Source organism: Salvelinus sp. IW2-2015, linkage group LG15 (assembly GCF_002910315.2).
Source record: "Salvelinus sp. IW2-2015 linkage group LG15, ASM291031v2, whole genome shotgun sequence".
In the NCBI taxonomy this organism is placed as follows: Eukaryota; Metazoa; Chordata; class Actinopteri; order Salmoniformes; family Salmonidae; genus Salvelinus; species Salvelinus sp. IW2-2015.
Window position 1 is genome coordinate 36945875 of NC_036855.1, and position 21092 is coordinate 36966966.

The window sequence follows — 21092 nt, forward strand, 5'->3', positions numbered from 1 at the left end:
GTACGTGGTTGCAAAGGGCAACAGTGTCTTAACAGCGCAATTTGCCAAAGCAAGAAACGCTGAGCGTAGCTCAATCCAGAAATCTGGCAGTGGCTTCTGATTAAATTCCATTTTCACAGAACTGCTTTATGCAATTTCGATGAGGCTCTCTTGCTCATATATCGGTAAATGGACTGGAGGCAGGGCATGACATTTTCACAGAACTGCTTTATGCAATTTCGATGAGGCTCTCTTGCTCATATATCGGTAAATGGACTGGAGGCAGGGCATGAAAGGGATAACGAATCCAGTTGTTTGTGTCGTCCGTTTTKGGAAATAACCTGCGTAATTGCGCACCGAACTCACTCAGGTGCTTCGCTATATCACATTTGACATTGTACGTAAGTGTGAGTTCATTTGCACACAAAAAATCATACAATGATGGAAAGACCTGTGTATTGTCCTTGTTAATGCAGACAGAAAAGAGCTCCAACTTCTTAAATCATAGCCTCAATTTTGTCCTGCACATTGAATATAGTTGCGGAGAGTCCCTGTAATCCTGGATTCAGATCATTCAGGTGAGAAAAAACACCCAGACAGGCCAGTCGTGTGAGAAACTCATCATGCAAGTGGTCAGACAAGTGAAAATTAAGTTAGTCTCTCAATAAAATAAAAAAAAGTGTCAATACTTTGCCCCTTGACAACCAGCGCACTTCTGTATGTTGTAAAAGCATTACATGGTTGCTGCCCATATCATTGCATAGTGCAGAAAATGAACACAAGAGTTTAGGGGCCTTGCTTTAACAAAGTTAACCATTTTCACTGTAGTGTCCAAAACGTCTTTCAAGCTGTCAGGTATTCCCTTGGCAGCAAGAGCCTCTATGTGGATGCTGCAGTGTACCCAAGTGGCGTCGGGGGCAACTGTTTGCACGCGCATTACCACTCCACTAGGTCTCCCTGTCATGGCTTTTGCGCCACAGATACCAACACATCTTGACCACCAAAGTCCATTTGATGTCACAAAGCTGTCCAGTACTTTAAAAATATCCTCTCCTCTTGTCCTGGTTTCCAGTGGTTTGCAGAAGAGGATGTCTTCCTTAATTGACCCCCCATAAACGTAACGGACATTTACCAGGAGCTGTGCCAGGCCCGCCATGTCTGTTGACTCATCCAGCTGTAACGCATATATTGCACTGGCTTGTATGCGAAGCAGTAATTGTTTCAAAACATCTCCTGCCATGTCACTGATGCGTCGTGAAACAGTGTTGTTTGATGAAGGCATTTTCTGTATAGTTTTTTGGGCCTTTTCCCCCAGCATTGTTTCAGCCATATCCGTGGCAGCAGGAAGAATTAAGTTCTACAGAATAGTGTGGAGCTTGCCTGTCCTAGCCACTCGGTAGCTCACAATATAAGACTCTTCTAGCCCCTTCTATTAATAGTATCTGTTGCCTTTATACATGTCTTACTACTTGGAAGTCTTAATTCTCGCTCAAAAAACTCCCATGGCTTATTTTTCTAATTGGCATGTTTTGATTCTAAATGTCTGCGCAAGAGTGAAGGTTTCTTCGTGTTGKGAGATAGTACTTTTGAACATATAACACACTGTGGCTAAGGAAARGCACTACTCCATACTTCCTATGGACTAATCTGTCCATAGGACCAGTTTAAGCAATACACTCCACAAAGCTGGGCTTTACGGAAGTGGCCAGAAAAAAAAGAAGAAATAAGCAAAAATGTTTGGTGTTCGCCAACAGGCATATGGGAGACTCACCAAGCATGGCCTAGTCAATGCCAGACCTCACTCCAATTGAGAATCTGTGGTATGACTTAAAGATTGCTGTACACCAGCAGAACCCATTCAACTTGAAGGAGCTGTAGCAGTTTGCCTTGAAGAATGGGCAAAAATCCCAGTGGCTAGATGTGCCAAGCTTATAGAGACATACCCCAAGAGACTTGCAGCTGTAATTGCTGCAAAAGGTGGCTCTACAAATAGACGGAAGTCTTATTTCTTGTTTGTTTTACAATTAAACATATTTTTGCCATCTTCATAGTGGTTAGGCATGTTGTGTAAATCAAATGGATACACCCCCCCCCCCATTTATTTTATTCCAGGTTGTAAGGCAACAAAATAGGAAAACATGCCAAGGGGCGGGGGGGGGTGAATACTTTCGCAAGCCACTGTACACAATTAAAAATGCATCATTATTCCCATACCCACTATTTACAAGAATCAGACAAATTATGCTACCCTCCACGTATTGGCTACTTAGCTCTTCAAGCCTGTCTCAAAATGACAACACTGCTCCTTTAAAAACATGAAAAGGCACTTTACCTGACTCACTTTTCAAAGATGTCTTGAAATGCGACACGATTGCAGCTCTTGTAAAAAGCAATCACTCCCCATGGCTGACTACAAATGATCTATAACTTGGCTAATAACTCACAACTAGCCAAAGGATACGAACAAAAGTGCACGTGGCTACATTTAGCTCTACGATTTGATCTCAAAAACAAAGGCATCAACTCATGACCGCTGTCGTGACGCGACTTTCATTTTGTGATGATATGATTTATTATCTAATAATTACCTACCATGTTTAATTGTTACCAGACTAAATTAATCATGCAACAATTAACTCAGTAGGAATTTGGGGAACCACGGAGGAAGTTGTTTAACGAGTTTCCATCTCCCGAATTATACTGAAGAATATATACATAAGTTATATAAATCGATAAGTCACATAATCATTACCTCATATCAGTCTCATTCTGAACATTGCAGACTTCTTGAATATGCACAACCCTGAGTCTTACTGATTATTCCGTACCACACAAATTGATTTGATTATTTATTTACTAACAAACTAAATGATGACACACACATACACTTACTGATTTGAAACTTAATAAGATGAAAACAGGTCCCTAGTGGACTAACACAATATGACACTTGTTACAAAAGATGGAGAGTTAAAGAGAGACAACACTTAGATACAGTCAGGAACTACACTCACAGTAATCCTAATACCTTGGCCCGAACTGCTGCCCGTTTGGGTAAGAAGTAATGCATGTATTTACGTGTTGAAGGTCTTCGTCGTGTATCTCTGTTGGACCCAGGCCTTCGTGAAAAGGGTTCCGCTTTGTGAAAAGGGTAAGATTGGGCCTTCTCCTTAGTTCGTAAGTGTAAGTCTCTGTATGTCCACAAGAGGTCACAATGTCCTTCTCCTTAGTTGTCTGTGTTTACTTTCACTCGTTCTGGAAGAGTGGTCTTCTGAGGACAGCTAATCAGCTGTGTTGATGATCCCCAGAGTTGTGATGAGAGCAGTGTAGTCGACGATGATTTGAAGAGAATCACCGGATGGTCCTATTCACTTTCTTAGATACAGTACTTAGAACAGCTACTCAACCGTAACATTGATTGGTTAGAGGCTACTTTGTCTTCTTCAACTCGTGTTGTTTTTCAGGGTCGTGACCAATGGAGACCTAGCTGCAGCTTGTGGTCCTTCTAGTCTGGTATGTTAATTCTTAACTCAGTCTTTTATACACTTGGGTAAAAAGAGGCATTTGTCATACTGACGGGTAAAACAGGCAAAACGTCGGGCAAAACATCAAAAACTATGATCTCGTTAGAAATCTAAAATCACATTCCTATCTTAACTAACGAGTCACGCTCCCGGATCCGGGATCCTCCTCATCATAAAAGCTGACTAGCATAGCCTAGCCTAACACGACAGGGATATCATATAATATAATTTCATGAAATCACAAGTCCAATACAGCAAATGAAAGATAAACATCTTGTGAATCCAGCCATCATTTCCGATTTTTTAAATGTTTTACAGCGAAAACACAATATATATTTATTTTAGCTCACCACAATAGCCAAACACACGCATTTTAATCCCGTAAAGATAGCTTTCACAAAACCCACAAATAGAGATAAAATTAATCACTAACCTTTGAACAACTTCATCAGATGACAGTTCTTATAACATCATGTTATACAATACATATGTTATGTTTTGTTCGAAAATGTGCATATTTATAGCTACAAATCCTGAGTTTTACATTGTGAATATGTAGCCATGATGCACAAATTGTCCGGAGATATTTTGGACAGTCACGTAATCTAACCAAAAAATCATCATAAACTTTACTAAAAAATACATGTTGTGCAGCAAATGAAAGATACACTGGTCTTAATGCAACCGTGTGTTAGATTTAAAAAATAACTTTAGTACAACATACAGCATGCAATATTGTGAGACAGCGCATCACAATTCTCCGCCTTGTTGGAGCCAACACAAACCACAAAAATGCGAAATAACATCATAAATATTCTCTTACTTTGATGATCTTCCATCAGAATGTTGTGCAAGGAGTCCTAGTTCCAGAATAAATCGTTGTTTTGTTTTAGAATGTCCATTTCTTCTGTCGAATTAGCAACTTTGGCTAGCCATGTGGAGGGCACATGTCCAAGAAATCTTTGTGCATGGAACGAAAATTCCCAAAATTCCAATAAACGTCGAATAAACTGGTCAAACTCGGTTGAAAACTACTTTATGATGTTTTTCTCATATGTATAAATAATCAGAGCCGGAGCATTTCGTCGTGTATACGTAACGCATTTCAGAAGACAATGTGAGGTTCCCTGGTGCGCAGTTGAATACGAGACAAAGAGCGACCTGTCACTCCAAAAGCTCTCATTCGTCTCACATCAAGGCTAGAACCCCATTCAACATTCTACTGCCTGTTGACATCTAGTGGAAGGCGTATGAAGTGCATACAGATCCATAAATATAAGCCAGTTGAATAGGCAGCCTGACACAGAGCCCCATTTTCAGAATTTTCACTTCCTGTATGGAAGTTTGCTGCAAATGAGTTCTGTTTTACTCACAGATATATATTCAAACAGTTTTAGAAACTTACAGTGTTTTCTATCCAATAGTAATAATAATATGCATATTGTATGATCTAGAACAGAGTAGAGGCCGTTTAATTTGGGCACGATTTTTTCCCAAAGTGAAAACAGAGCACCCTATTAAGAAGTTAACAAAAATATTATCTTCATCTTTGATATTTCCTACACAGCGTAAAGGATGTAAACCTGATATACACAGTGTGAAAGCTCTTATATTATTATATTATATTTTCCTTATATCGCTTTTATATAATTTTTAATGACATGACAATATATAAATTAATTTCCCATCTCTCATCATTCCCCACATTCGGATGTTCAAATATACTGTCCCAGTGTTCACTGTTGGACGTTAGAGTGTTTGGGCTGCAAAACCTTCCGTAACAAAGAGATTCCATTCACCAATACTAGAGACCAAAAGGAGTTGTCTGCTGCCTACAATTTACGATCGACTTGAGGTGTCATAAAACCCACACACCAATGGCTCTGTAGACGCTGATCGATTGTAGCCTGATCTTTGGATCCTCACAGGAGAGTCATGACACCGCTCATGCTGTAAACATAGTCCAGTTCAAAGTAAATGGCACAGTTCCATATATGGCAATGGTATATTTGCAAATAGGCCTACTGCAGCTCTGATTGGTTACGACACACCGRTCTGTGTAGAGTTCGGGCCTGTCATATCTGTCAATGCAATAGAATCTTACTCCGATGCATTCTGCTTACAACAAAATATCTTACATAGTTAGTTTTGCATACTCAATATGCATAATACAGTGCTCCGCTCTCTTGCTATGAGGGCATTCTCCGACAATGTTCTCTTGAGTACGCTTGTGAGAACGAGAATGTGGAGAATGCATAAAACATTACATTTGAGAAGCACTCGCACTCCCTCTACTGTATTACCTCATGCTTCACCTCCCCATTTACTGAACCTTCTTCYAGCCAGGACAATAGCAACAAGACAAAACAAGATATTCACAAAGCAAATATAATAACTATTATCAGCTAGATATTTCAATCGTAATAATCTAACTAGCCAGCTAGTTAAACAGGCAAACATGACAAACTAATGTTATGCAAGGTAGATGTACATTTTTTGGGGGTACCTACCAATTCTTCGTGGCTAGCTAGCTAGATAGCCCTATTGACTTATTATGGGCTTGTGATCTACGTTATGTAGGCAGGTAAACATGCCAAAATKAACACACCATGTATTTATTAACATATCAAACATTTCATTCCGATGGCGGAGTGTATTTTCTCTCGCTTCAGCTCAAATAATGAAATAACTGATTTCAAGAAATGTTACATTTTTTAAGTGGTTGCATTTTATTTTTAATTGCATACTTTCCGTTGAAGCTTGCATTGATGCATGCTTCAAAATATGTACAAATGGAGTATCGAGACGTGCCCACTATGCTCCATTTTGCATACTTGGACATACTCTGTCCTTCCATGCTCAAATTTGCATGCTCGGAGCATGGTAGTATGCTTTTTGAGAACACCCCAAGTCTTGCATAGTTTGTTTTGTTTCGGTATGTTGCATTGAAAGTGGCTAATATTGCGTTGAGTCAATCACAATTCCCACMGTAAAGGGAAACGTTGATAGTGTTAACTAACGGGGCAAACTCTAGAAAGTTGAGTGAAGTTCAAACTAGTGCTTCTCTGCGCAGGYTGATATTTCTTCTGCACGGCAGTCCTGAGGGAGCAGCTTAGAGGGAACATTGGGTACACTTACATTCAGCATCTTTTGAAATTCGGAAGGAGAGGGGAAAATTTGGCCCAAAGGCTTGGGCAAGGCTTGCAACGAAACATGCTTTGTGGCTTTGACTACTGTTTCTACACTAGCAGTAAAACAGCAATGCATTGGCATTAGTAGGGATAAGTGAACATACCAAAATGGGAGGCGTGAGCGTGTCTCCTCTTCACTATGCATCTGCCATGTGAGTTCTCTACCAGCGGGTTGAGGCAGGGGCCGCAGTGTGAGCTGCCCGGCTGGCAGAAATGACGCCCTGCTCGGGCACAGTCTAAGCTCCGCGGGCATACTGAAGAAGACCCTGTGGAGATAGGAAGACACAGAGTAACATTAGTATTCACATCCATTTGGATTTTAACGTCAGTGCACCTGCGCTAACAGTGAAAAGGCAAGCCCATCTCTTCCTGACTGTTGGTGCTAACATCAGCAGACATATTACTTAAACATGTTCCTGTAAAAATGCTAATCAAATGCATTGTCAATCAAAACACCAGTCTCTGGGACAATACCCATTGAGGCTTCCACACAAATTGGACACACACACAYTAGAGAACTAAGCATATAACATTATGCACAGAGGCATCTCATGAGTCTTATAGCCTAGMTATTATCAGGGTGCCTAAGGTGACAACGGAAGAGTGAGTGAGAAAGAGAGAAAATAGACAAAGGAAAAAATAGAATCATAATTACTGGTGCCTGACAGTACGTCATCTAATATAATACGCCTCCAGGCCAGCCCTACCACTCACTGAGCTACAGCTAATCAGAATAGATATTGCGTCCCAAATGGCACCCTATTCCCTGTGTAATGCACTACTGTTGACCAGAGCACTGGTCACAATAAGTGCACTACATAGGGAATAGGGTGCCATTTGAGTCACATCTATAGTTTTAGCTGAGGATATACCTAGTCCGACATCTACTTCACGACCTCTCAGGAATACCARCCAAATTCCTCACTGTACCAAATCTCACCACTATGGTTGAGTCAGAGAAACCAAACTCCTCTGAAGTCTGAGGGCAGTCGTTAGCTTGTAGAGTTTGTTATCTAAGGGTCAGAAATTATTCTGCAGGTTTAGGCTACCATGGAGGAGGTTGAAATCCTTCACTCTGATGTGAACAGAATATTAAACTACAGTATTTCTTGACCGGTGTTTGATGATGTTTTGGGGRCCATGGTCATGTGGCCTCTGTCGCCACCTGACCGGTGTGTAGTGGGGTGGAGGTGGACATGCTCTCTGGGCTGGGGGACTATATGGGCCAGCAGGTGGGTGCTAAGATAAGGGTAAAGACTGTGCTGTTAGCTAAAGGCCCTTTTCTCATGGAATAGTAACCCTCACTGTGACCAGAACAGTGAGTGAGTCAGTCAGTCTGCCCAAGGCTCCTGACTCCTGTTGGGTTGTATGTTTGGTGTCATGTTGAGATCGCCTGCCTAACAGTAAAAACACCTGACTAAACTCCTAACCGACTAAATAATGCTCTCCACGGAGAGTTAGACCAAATGACAGGCCCTGGTCAAAAGTAGTGCACTACATAGGCCAGGGAATAGCCAATTGGGACGAAGCTTTAGTCTTTGTGTGTGTGTGTGTGTGTGTGTGTGTGTGTGTGTGTGTGTGTGTGTGTGTGTATATGAGGTCTTGGCTGGGCTCGACTTAGCAAGGCTGTTAGAGGATTCATAAAATCAGCCGTAGGCTTGTTCGTCTCTGCCTGCCAATGCTCTGTAAGCATTCAATAGGCTGAGGGAAGCAAATAATTAAAAGTAAACTTATCAATATTAACCCCTTATTGACTCTCCCCACAAAAAGGACTCAGCCAACCACTGAAACTCTAGGCTGCTGTGGTTGCCATAACGACTGCCATGGCAACAGACAGCGTGACATCAGGTGCGAGTCAAACTGTGAATGCAGAATCCGAGGATGGCGAGAAGGGGTGGGGGAAGGTGGGATTAAGACAAACTAAGATTAAGACAAACGATAGCRAGAAGGGAACATTTATTTTAAGGGGGTTAGTAAACGTTAAAGGACAGTGTTTATTGTAAGTAGTAAACTATGCTCCAGTCTGCTTCTGGAGCGTTATCAATGAGATATTCATGAGTTTTGACCCTGAAAAGCAAAAACGAACCCTTGAATCKCATCTGAATGTAATATTAAAGTAGCTAAAAAAAGCTACAAATACTGACCTATATTTATTCTCCCTCATTCTCATACGTCCCAAATTGCAGCCTATTTCGTCTAGGGCTCTGGTCAAAAGTAGTGCACTATGTAGGGAATAGGGTGCAATTTGGCACACRAGTTCAGTTTTCCTGATCTGACTAATTAACTCAATATCTGGCCCAAATGGCTTGTTTTTGCACTTGACAAATCAGGCTTCTCAGTTGGTTCTGACAGAGAGCAGATCTCCTGTAATCTTCATTCAGCACCAGCAGGCTATAATCCCCCCCCACCCATCTCATTTTCCTCAGAGAGCACGGTCTCTCAACAATATGCTAGTCTAGACCCTGGCTATGGCCATGAAACTTTAGAAGACAACAAGAGAGAGAACGGAATATGTTTCCTCAGCAGCGTGACAAAAAAAATTATAATAATAACTACCTGAGATTACCCTGTAAACCATGTAATTAAAAATGACAAAAACATTGAAAGGAGAAAATAGGTTGTGAGGGGTATGAACAAACAACAAGACCCAGGTCTTTACAAAGCATCCATGTCAACTAGTGATGGTCTTCCATAGGCAGCATCCAGCTGCCTAAGCAGACACAACTGACTACAAGCCATTCATCATTCTCCACAACTGTCCGTGGGTCAATAAATCCACAACTGACACATATAACCAAATCCTCTCTGGGTACACTTGAGGTTGCCTCGTTCATCTGTCAGCACACACTGCGTCCCAAATGGCATCATATTCCTATCTACTGCTCTACTTTTGACCTAGTATTAAGGGAATAGGGTGCCATTTGGGAAGCACTGGAGTCCATCTAGCAGCATACTGTATGCAAAACAGAAGACGTAAATGTAGTACTGCAATCTCTCCAACTCTACCAAACTAAAAGGTGAGTCAAGTAGGCCGTCTCCTCCATTTTGATGTGAAGGGGTTTTATGCCTATGAACTGTCTGCCAGAGTCAATTCCATTTAAAAAAAACTACTGAAGACCTGGAATAGAAAAAACAATGGCAATCATTTTCTGGGAACTCCAATGAATTCAGAAACAGAATTCAAATTTAACCCTTGTGTGGCGGTGGTCACGTTTTTGTTATTCACCCAATGTTTGCGGGTCTCATAACCCAATAATGTTGTTGGTCTTTTAAAACAATACAGCYGTAACAATTTATGTAAAAACKTAAAAATKTTCACATGTCAATTACAAGCAATATAGACAGCATACATGGTTAACGTTTGCCATTTACCTCAGCTAGATAACATATATATCAATAAAAGTGCTATCCCTTTTTTTTATATAATTAAGACATGGGTGGAATAAAATCATGTTTATCTTGAACAAATATAAATGCAAAAGTTATCGCTATTGATGTCTATTGCTTTGAATTGAACAAATGGGAAGGACAAATTTGACACACTGTATTTTATGGAAATTATAAATGAGCCCCATTGAACACAGATTAAGGCCAGTCTACACACCACATGGACAGAGTTTTACTGTGTGTGTTGCAAATGTATTTCTTGATGCATGTGTACTGTGTGTCTTCCTGTCCTTCTTGGGTCCACACACAAGTCGCAGCGCTTCTTCTTGTTGCTACCGGCTGCAATCTAGAATGATGAAAACAYTTAGTTGAGGAATTTTACTAACATCTCACTCACATATATATAGTTACAGCAGGCCAAGGTAATAGAGTCAGACACACACACCATCACTCATACTTACTTACTTCCGGTATTGGAGTTGTTGGTTCTGTGGATCGGGCGGATGGGGCACCAGCATCCTCCTCCTGAATCCTCCTCACGATGGCCTCAGAAGCTGGGGTCCTTGGGATATGTTGCCTCCTCTGGATTTGAGGTCTTACCCAGCTCYTCGAGAAAGAGCCGTCCCCTCTGRAGCTCTGTTCCAATCTGGGTTCAAWGCCATCCAGATGACAAACGTGCTGTACGCCGAGATTTCCAAGATGTTGATGAATATCACAAGTGGCCAGCTTAGGGTTCTTCTTTTGCAGCTGTAGCCAGTGTCATGACGTCGCCTGCTTGGGTAGTGCAAACCCCATCCCCCTCTCTCTGCCTCTCCATTTCCTACCACAACCCATGCGGTGATCACAGAGAGATGTCGTAAATTCCTGAGAATCTCCTCATGGCCAACAGTATTATAGACAGAGGGTAAACTTTCAGGACAAAGGAATTCTCTTYCACCTYACAGAACYTGRGGTACGAACAKATTTCATRTTCCKGMAAAAGTATKAAAGRTCGGTGGRGAGTCCAGCTATTAACATGTCCATTTGTCCCCATGTGGGAAACTCAGGAGAGACTGTGGGACCACATTACCATACCGCTGTTTATATAATAACCTCAGATATGAGGTTTACATCTGTTTGTTGTATAAAATGAATGAGTGAGTATGATACTGTTTGTATAATTGTGTAATATGATTTTGAACTGTTTAATGAAGGAAAATACAACTCCCTGTTGTATTTGAACTAAATCCAAGGACCACCCCCCTGAGCCAGTTGGGTCAGAGACCATGGGACCACCCCTCTCTGCTATCTGAATAAAAGCCAACTTTAAGAAATTACCATTCAGACCATGTTTATCCTCCAAGGAGGAGAACGAAGGTTGAGTATAATTGCTGAATCTTTAACCATACCACGTGGTTAAAACTCTTATACGAATCATAACAAGTCTTTGATATTGACTACTAGTCTGCAGCTAGGAATTCGGTATCATTGAACGAGAAGAAAGACAACCGCCAAAACAAGCATTCTATAACGAATGTCACTCTGAACTCTCCACAATAACTACGACAGAAGGAACTCCAACAAAAACGAACTTCTCTCCAACGATCAAGACGACACACCGAGCGTAAATATATATATATTGATTGCAATTGTTCCCGAATGAGTGAGCATTCATGTGTAAGGATTAGCATGTCAATTGTTTTAATTATGGACTCTGTAGTGAATTCTTAGTCGAACGCCATTTCTCCTTTTGTCTAACAGCGGCCATGCCGGTTCTGCCCCCTAGGGTATATTTTCTCCTATCATTTCATGTAACTATTTTAAGTTTCTTTGTTTGTTTATGCATTTCTGTGAATTAATTAGTGAGTAATAAATAAATGATTTAAGACAATTGATGTATGGATGACTCATAGTGAAGACTGGGTTCGTGCAGATAATCAACAATTTACGACGTTTGGAATGAGACTAACGTGAGGTACAGTAAATAAATCATTAATTAGAGGACTATTGATCAGATATGAAAATATCTGAAAGGTTATATTGGGAAATTATAACTTTGTAATCTAATAACTTTCCCTGGTGCCCTCGAATTCATAGTTAATTAGTTACGTTATTACTCAAGTGATCGCGTAATCCCTAATTACAGGAATCTTTGATAAAAAACTATAAGTCTTCAATTTAACGATAGCAAAGACACGACACCAGTCACCAGCTTGTCTAAATTGTCCACCCCTCCTTTTATGGTATTGTAATTTTACGTACTGTTCCTACCATCGTCAGCTTCCTCGAGGAGCTCCTGTCCAAACTTGTGCAAAGTAAAAACGTGTTGCATGTGATGTTGTGGCCACGGAGTCCCTGTGTCACATCCAGGACAACCCACATCCCTTGGTTSTTCTCAGGGGCCATCTCCATCTAACTGCCACGTATACACTTGCAAGTTCCACGCATATGATGAAGCAGCATCACAGGCAGCTCAGATCTTGATTCCATATTTTGTGGGTTTAGACAGTATGTACTGYCTGAAKGGGMAACGGCCCCTAAATGGCATAAGCTGCTCAGCAACAGTAACATTGGCCCCAGGGTTGTAAAACAGGGGAAGGCGGTCCCACCCACTTGTCCCACACTGACCCGATTGCAGCTAGCTTGTMTCTCTGMCGCCGATGTTATTCACAGAAAATGAGCAAAGGCCAATGAGTCTCAAGTTGAACAAATTATTTATTGTATCATTTTTCTTTCAGTAAACATTTAAAATGGGCCCCACAGACACGAACACCACACAAGGGTTAATTGACTCAAATTGAAATGGTATGACTATGACGATTATCAAAGCACTACGGCACAGTACGGTCTACGTGCTCCTCCACAACCTGCCACCTATTGGGGCTGGTGATCCTCAGGGCTAGGCAGGCTGTGTGAGGTCAGCTAGCTAGCTGTAAGCTGCTGTCAGAGGCCAGACATTAATTAAGCCCCGTGTACCTAGGGCACTGAAGGGTGGCGACCGTGGCGCTAATCTGAAAACATGACAGGCAGTCTCCATCAAGAGCCTGCTATTTACAAATAGAAGACTCTGCCTGTCTGTCTATCCGTTTGAGAGATGTCAACAGGAAGAGTCCAGACTGATTAGCATCCTCTTTTAGGCTAATTGTTTACTATTAAGACTTAAGTATGTCCCAAATGGCACCCTATTTCCCATATAGTGCACTCTTTTTGACCAGTGCCCTGTGGTAGTAGTGCACTATATAGGGTATACTAGGATTCCATTTGGGACACAGSCTCACACTCTTCCAGAGGGTGTTATAGAAAAGATGCAGTTCTATATTGGGCCCTTGGCTCACTTCTGCTCCATCTGTTTAGAGCCATTTTCTGTTTACCATCAAACAGCACGTTCGAGTGATGCGTGCGCATCCCAACATCAAAAAGCGCTGTAGCAGGATAGCTAACACTGATGTCGGGACCTTGACAAATTTAACAGTGAGTGAGTGATGACCATATTAACACGCGAGACTGATGGCTTTATCTCTATAATGAACAAAAATATAAAACGCAACAATTCAAAAGATTTTAGTGAGTTACATTTTATGTAAAGAAATCAGTCAACTGAAATAAATTCATTAGGCCTTAATCTATGGATTTCACATGACTAGGCAGGGGTGCAGCCATGGGTTGGTCTGGGAGAGTATAGCCAGGCCCAGCCAATCAGAATGAGTTTTTCCCCACAAAAGGGCTTTGTTACAGACAGAAACACTCCTCAGCACCCCTCCCCGATCCCACAGGTGAAGAAGCCTGATATGGAGGTCCTGGGCTGGCTTGGTTACACGTGGTCTGCGGTTGTGAGGCCGGATGGACGTACTGTCAAATTCTCTAAMACAACGTTTAGCATCTACYTTTATGTTTATTCCATGGCCAAACATCTCTCTAGCTACCCCTTATTCCACAATAAGCCTTTTACGCCCAATGGTCCCTCAACTTCAGACAATTCGGTTTAGGCATGGCTTCCTTGTTTTGAGTATGTTAAGTGTTTCTCATTCTGCTGGAGTGGACCTGGTATTTTATATAAAACCTACCTTCCTTGTCCAGTTTTTCCATTTCTAACTCATCCACCAAAATATACTGTTTTTACATGCCATTTGTGCTGGTCGATTTCCTAAAATGGAAAAGCATAAGAATCTGTGCGCTCTCGGATAGTAATAATACTTCATATGGTGCTTCGGGATGYCCCAGGTTTGCGGCATTGATTAATAAATCATTTAATGTTTACTTAAAAATTCAGATGTTTATATGTTATGTATAAAAAGGGATACACTCACCAGAGAGTTTATTAGAGACACCCATCTAGTACTGGGTCAGACCCCACTTTTCCTCCAGAACAGCCTGAATTATTTGGGGCATTCTACAAAGGTGTCGGAAACGTTCCACAGGGATGTTGGTCCATGCTGACACGATGGCATCACGCAGTTGCTGCAGATTGGAAGGCRGTACATTCATGCTGCTTACAGCCCATTCCATCTTATCCCAAATATGCTCTATTGAGTTGAGGTCTGGAGACTGCGCAGGCCACTCAAGAAAACTGATTTTTGCCCACAAGACTGCCCCTGACTGGATGTTTTTTGTTGGTTGCACCATTCTCGGTAAACTCTAGACATGTCGTGCATGAAAAGCCCAGGAGTTTGCCGTTTGAGTCACTGGATCAGGCACTTGGCACCAATGATCATACCACGCTCAAAGTTGCTTAGGTCACACTTTCCTATTCTATCATTCAATTGAACARCAACTGAATGCTTCGATGCCTGTCTGCCTGCTTTACCAACCTGCCCTCCAAATACACCTCTGCTGTCTTCAACCAGGATCTCAGCGATCACTGTCTCATTTCTTGCGTCCGTAATGGGTCTGCGGTTAAACGACCACCCCTCATCACTGTCAAACGCTCCCTAAAACACTTCAGTGAGTAGGCCTTTCTAATCGACCTGGCCCGGGTATCCTGGAAGGATATTGACCTCATTCCGTCAGTAGAAGATGCCTGGTTATTCTTTAAAAGTGCTTTCCTCACAATCTAAAATAAGTATGCCCCATTCAAAAAACTTAGAACCAGGAACAGATATAGCCCGTGGTTCACTCCAGACCTGACTGCCCTAGACCAGCACAAAAACATCCTGTGGCGTACTGCGTTAGCATCGAATAGTCCCCGCGATATGCAACTTCTCAGGGAAGTCAGGAACCAATATACACAGGCAAAGGCTAGCTTTTTCAAACAGAAATGTTCATCCTGCAGCACAAACTCCRAAAAGTTCTGGAACACTGTAAAGTCCATGGAGAATAAGAGCACCTCCTCCCAGCTGCCCACTGCACTGAGGCTAGGAAACACTGTCACCACCGATAAATCCACAATAATTGAGAATTTTAATAAGCATTTTTCTACAGCTGGCCATGCTTTCCAACTGGCTACCCCTACCCTGATCAACAGCCCTGCACCCCCCACAGCAACTCGGCCAAGCCTCCCCATTTCTCCTTCACCCAAATCCAGATAGCTGATGTTCTGAAAGAGCTGCAAAATCTCAACCCCTACAAATCAGCAGGGCTAGATAATCTGGACCCTCTCTTTCTAAAATTATCAGCTGAAATTGTTGCAACCCCTATTACTAGCCTGTTCAACCTCTCTTTCGCATCGTCTGAGATCCCCAAAGATCGGAAAGCTGCCGCGGTCATCTCCCTCTCCAAAGGGGGAGACACTCTAGACCCAAACTGTTACAGACCTATATCCTCCTGCCCTGCCTTTCTAAATTTTTCGAAAGCCAAGTGAACAAACAGATCACCGACCATTTCGAATCCCACCGTATCTTCTCCGCTTTGCAATCTGTTTCCGAGCTGGTCATGGGTGCACCTCAGCCACGCTCAAGGTCCGAAACGATATCATAACCACCATCGATAAGAGACAATACTGTGCAGCTGTATTTAATAGACCTGGCCAAGGCTTTCGACTCGGTCAATAACCACATTCTTATCGGCAGACTCAACAGCCTTGGTTTCTCAAATGACTGCCTCGCCTGGTTCACCAACTACTTCTCAGACAGAGTTCAGTGTGTCAAATCGGAGGGCCTGTTGACCAAACCTCTGGCAGTCTCTATGGGGGTGCCACAGGTTTCAATTCTCGGGCCGTCTCTCTTCTCTGTATACATCAATGATGTCGCTCTTGCTGCTGGTGAGTCTTGATCCACCTCTACGCAGATGATAGCCATTCTGTATACATCTGGCCTTTCTTGGACACTGTGTTAAATAACCTCCAAACGAGCTTCAATGCCTAACAACTCTCCTTCGTGACCTCCAACTGCTCTTAAATGACAAGTAAAAACTAATGCATGCTCTTCAACCGATCGCTACCAGCACCTGTCCGCCCATCCAGCATCACTACTCTGGACGTTCTGACTTAGAATATGGAAATCTACAAATACCTAGGTATCTGGTTAGACTGTAAACTCTCCTTCCAGACTCATATTAAGCATCTCCAATCCAAAATTAAATCTAGAATCGGCTTCCTATTTCGTAACAAAGCATCCTTCACTTATCCTCGCAAAACATACCCTTGTAAAACTGACTATCCTACCGATCCTTGACTTCGGCGATGTCATTTAACAAAGCCTCCAACACCTCACTCAGCAAATTGAACGCAGTCCATCACAGTGCCATCCGTTTTGTCACCAAAGCCCCAAATACTACCCACCATTGCGACCTGTATGCTCTCGTTGGCTGGCCTTGATATCCTTTTCATATCCATCGCCAAACCCACTGGCTCCAGGTCATCTAAGTCATTGCTAGGTAAAGCCCCACCTTATCTCAGCTCACTGTTCACCATAGCAGCAACCCCGCAGCACGCGCTCCAGCAGGTATATTTCACTGGTCACCCCAAAGCCAATTCCTCCTTTGGCCGCCTTTCCTTCCAGTTCTCTGCTGCCAATGACTGGAACGAACTGCAAAAAAAAAAAACACTGAAGCTAGAGACTCATATCTCCTCACTAACTTTAAGCACCAGCTGTCAGAGCAGCTCACAGATCACTGCACATAGCCAATATGTAAATAGCCCATCCAACTACCTCATCCCCATACTGTATTTATTTATTTTGCTCCTTTGCACCCCAGTACCGCTACTTGCATACTCATCTATCACCCCAGTGTTTAATTTAMCATACTGTAATAATTTCACCACTATGGCCTATTTATTGCCTCACCCCCCTTATCCTACCTTATTTGCACACACTGTATATAGACTTTCTCTATTGTATTATTGACTATATGTTTGTTTATTCCATGTGTAACGGTTGTTGTTTGTGTCCCACTGCTTTGCTTCATCTTGGCCAGGTCGCAGTTGTAAATGAGAACTTGTTCTCAACTAGCCTACCTGGTTAATTAAAGGAGAAATTTAAAAAAATCTTTAAAAAATGATATAACAAGCCATGACTCACTGTCTGTAGGTGCGGCCCATTTTCAAGAATGGATGGCGTACCTAAAACTGGCYGGTGAGTATGTATTGTTTACCATTTTGATTTCTTTAAAAACAATTGTTGGAGTTCAGGTGTTTGACCTGATTGAGGGTGACTAAGCATATTTATTTGAGAAAAATGCACCTATTCATTTATGATTGTGGATAGATAATGCAATGTGTTCAACTGGCTTAAAATCTGCAACAGGACATGTCAACAAGTTACTTCGGAATTTCTTTAATACAGCCGTCCATTCTATTACCATGAATTKAAAGAGATTTCCCCTTGTTCATATAGTTGTCAGAAATGATAAGGGATTAAATCAATACCTCCACCGGCTGAAGGAGAAGAGGATCTGGTAAAATAAGGGTATGTTGCTAATATCACCTAGGTAGGTAGCTCGCTACTTATATTGCTGCTTAGGAAAAACTAGCCTACTACTCATGGCACATTATAAATATCTGACTGCTACTAGGATAGTCTTCTGTACAAGACCAAAAGGATGAATAAAAACAAATATTAGTCAAATAAAATATGGAAGAGTAAATTAAAATGTTCAATATATATTTTGTTTTGGATCAAGGTAACTAGCTAGCTACATGACAGCTAAAAAGTGTCAGCTAGCGATGATGTGCAGGAGCTTGCAGGGATTTGTAGTCTTCCATGATGTCTACTTTGATGCTAATTTGCATTTTTGAATCAGAGTAAATAGAGCCGAATATTTTGATAAAAGCCACATTGTCCGAGAGAGATTTACATGGATATCAAAATTTCATGCCAGGGTAATCCTACACGAAACACAGCCCTTATTTGAAGTGTTTCTAAAATCCACAATAAATAAAATGAATGGTGGAAAAACAATTGGAACCATTTCAGTGTTTGACCGCTAGGTTTTATGGGTATTATGACACGTCCACTGTGGAGCTCAATAGTCCCATATAGTAGCCGGCTAAACGCCACACGATTTATGATGCAGTTTAGCAGCGGCTGGTGTGAGCAGACTGGAGCTCAAACGTCACATAAAATGACGAAAAACCCTGGGAAAAAACAAGTTGTTATCTCAGCACCCAAAAAATWGTCTGCAATTACACAGAACAATTGTGTGTAATTGTGTGTAATTGCAGGCTATTCCGTRGGTGCTGAAATCAATAGTGTTTTAATTTTAAGAAATTAAATTTTATGTGACGTCGGAGCTCCAGTCAGTCCACACTAGTCGCCGCTCAACTCCAATTGTAAATCGKTGAGTTTAAAATCGACTATATAGTTGAGCCATGATAATCTGGTTTATTTTTCTATTCACACAGTAAGACAAAAAGCCTCACTGCTTGTCTCCTGTCCTGTCATATGAAATAAGTAAATGTCATTAAGTATTGAATTGAAAATCACAGAGACCTTTTTTCAGTCTGGCTCCCTTCTAGCTCTGGTCRATGGCATATKGGTCTTAATGACGCAAGCCAGTTATGCATATATTAGTGATCTATTCCATATTGATAGCAGGACACAATACATTTGAGMCAGAGAAAAGTTTGCACCTGAAACCAATGCAAATGAGTCACCTCCAGATGCAATTTCCAATAATCTGGTGGCCAGATGAAGTGGCAATCTGGGATTCAAACAGCTAAAAGTAGTGCACAACATAGGAAATAGGGTGTCATTTGGGAGGGACAAAGGACACAGTGGCAACAGAAATATATGGAGTCATACTACAGCTCAATGCTCTAATAATATTATGTCACATTTCCTCAAAATGTTCTCTGGGGGAAATAGGCAACTGTTCGCCCTCTGTGTCTAGTGGCCATGGTCTCATGTGTATTACATAGAATTGTTCATGGTGTTTTGTAAGTGAGCAAGCTATACTGTAGGGCAGGGTCCCCCAACTGGTTTAATTTGACACCCCGTTTACAAAAATAAACAAGTCATGTGTTGGTCCCATTTTCATGAGCTGAAATAAAAGATCAAGGAACATCTTCGATAAACACAAAAAGCTTCTCTCAAATGTTGTGCACAAATCTGTTTACATCCCTGTTAGTGAGCATTTCAAGATAATCCATCCACCTGACAGGTGTGGCATATCAAGAAGCTGATTAAAAGGCATGATCGTCACACATGTGCACCTTGTACTGGGGACAATAGAATTCCACTCTAAAATGTGCAGTTTTGTCACACAACACCACAGCAGTCTCAAGTTGAGGGAGCGTGCAATTAGCTTACTGACTGCAGGAATGTCTACCAGTGCTGTTGCCAAAGAATTGAATGTTMATTTCTCTACCATAACCCGCCTCCAATGTTGTTTTAGAAAATGTGGAAGTTTTTCAAACCGSCCTCACAAGCTCAGACCATGTGTAACCACGCCAGTCCAGGACCTCCACATCGGGCTTCTTCACCTGCGAKATCGTCTGAGACCAGTCACCCGGAAAGCTGATAAAACTGTGGGTTTGCATCACCAAAGAATTTCTGCATCAACTGTTGTTGTGTGGGCAAGCGGATTGCTTATGTCAACGTTGTGAACAGAGTGCCCCATGGTGGCGTTATTGGGTAGGCATAAGCTATGGACAACGAACCCAATTTGAATGCACAGAGATACTGTGACGACATCTTGACGCCCATTTTCGTGCCATTTATTCGCCAAAATCACCTCATGTTTCAGCATGATAATGCACGGCCCCATGTCGCAAGGATCTGTACACAATTCCTGGATGCTGAACATATCCCAGTWCYTCCATTTCCYGCATAMTCACCAGACATGTCACCGATGTTTTGGATGCTCTGTATCGACGTGTACGACAACAAGTTCCAGTTCCTGTCAATATCCAGCAACTTCGCACAGCCAGGACAACATCCACAATCAACAGCCTGATCAACTAAACGTGAAGGAGAAGTATTGCACTGCATGATGCAAGTGGTGGTCACACCAGATACTGAATGGTTTTCATTAACTGTAACTCAGTAAAATATTTGAAATTGTTGTATTTTGCATTTATATTTTTCTTCAGTGTATATTTTTTTGCATCTTCATTGTTGGACATAAAATACAAAAAAAATAAGAATGCTAAGTGATTTTGATTAAAACACAAGCATTTTGCTAAACCCGCAATAACATCTGCTAAATGTGTGTGTGACCAATAAAATTGATTTGAATTGTTAAAATCTGTACCCAAGTATTCCCACACATAATAGAGAGACGTGATCGCATACAAAAATAAGCAAGGTTTGAAATTATTATGTTTTAGTCAAATATATATATGTTTGGGCTTCTTGTGGTCAATTTGCAGTGTATTAATTATTTGTATTCAAGTTCCAGCCCATCGACCATTCTCAAAAAAAAGAAATATATATTTTTTTAACATCAGCCAGTGGCTGAATTTAGTTGATCCCTGCTGTAGGGTCTTAAGTAACCTCGTCCCAAAGTTAGATTTCTACCACATAAAGGGAAAGCCGGCTGGGGACAAGATTAGGTCTGAAAGTATTATACGTAGAAATGTAATTATTTCTATGGTAGACATTGACTATTTCCATTACAACAATGTCCAGTAGTGAGTGTGATCTCCCCTGAGAGAACC

At 41.6% G+C, this 21092-nt stretch overlaps 1 protein-coding gene across 1 annotated transcript in view; it reads right to left on the minus strand.

The window, feature by feature from the left end:
• LOC111975210 (neural proliferation differentiation and control protein 1-like) overlaps positions 1–21092 on the minus strand; it is a 56174-nt gene that overhangs the window by 19369 nt on the left and 15713 nt on the right. The window contains exon 2 of the mRNA XM_024003444.2: positions 6799–6960. Coding sequence (XP_023859212.1) covers positions 6799–6960 — 162 coding nt within the window. The remainder of the gene's footprint in view (positions 1–6798; positions 6961–21092) is intronic.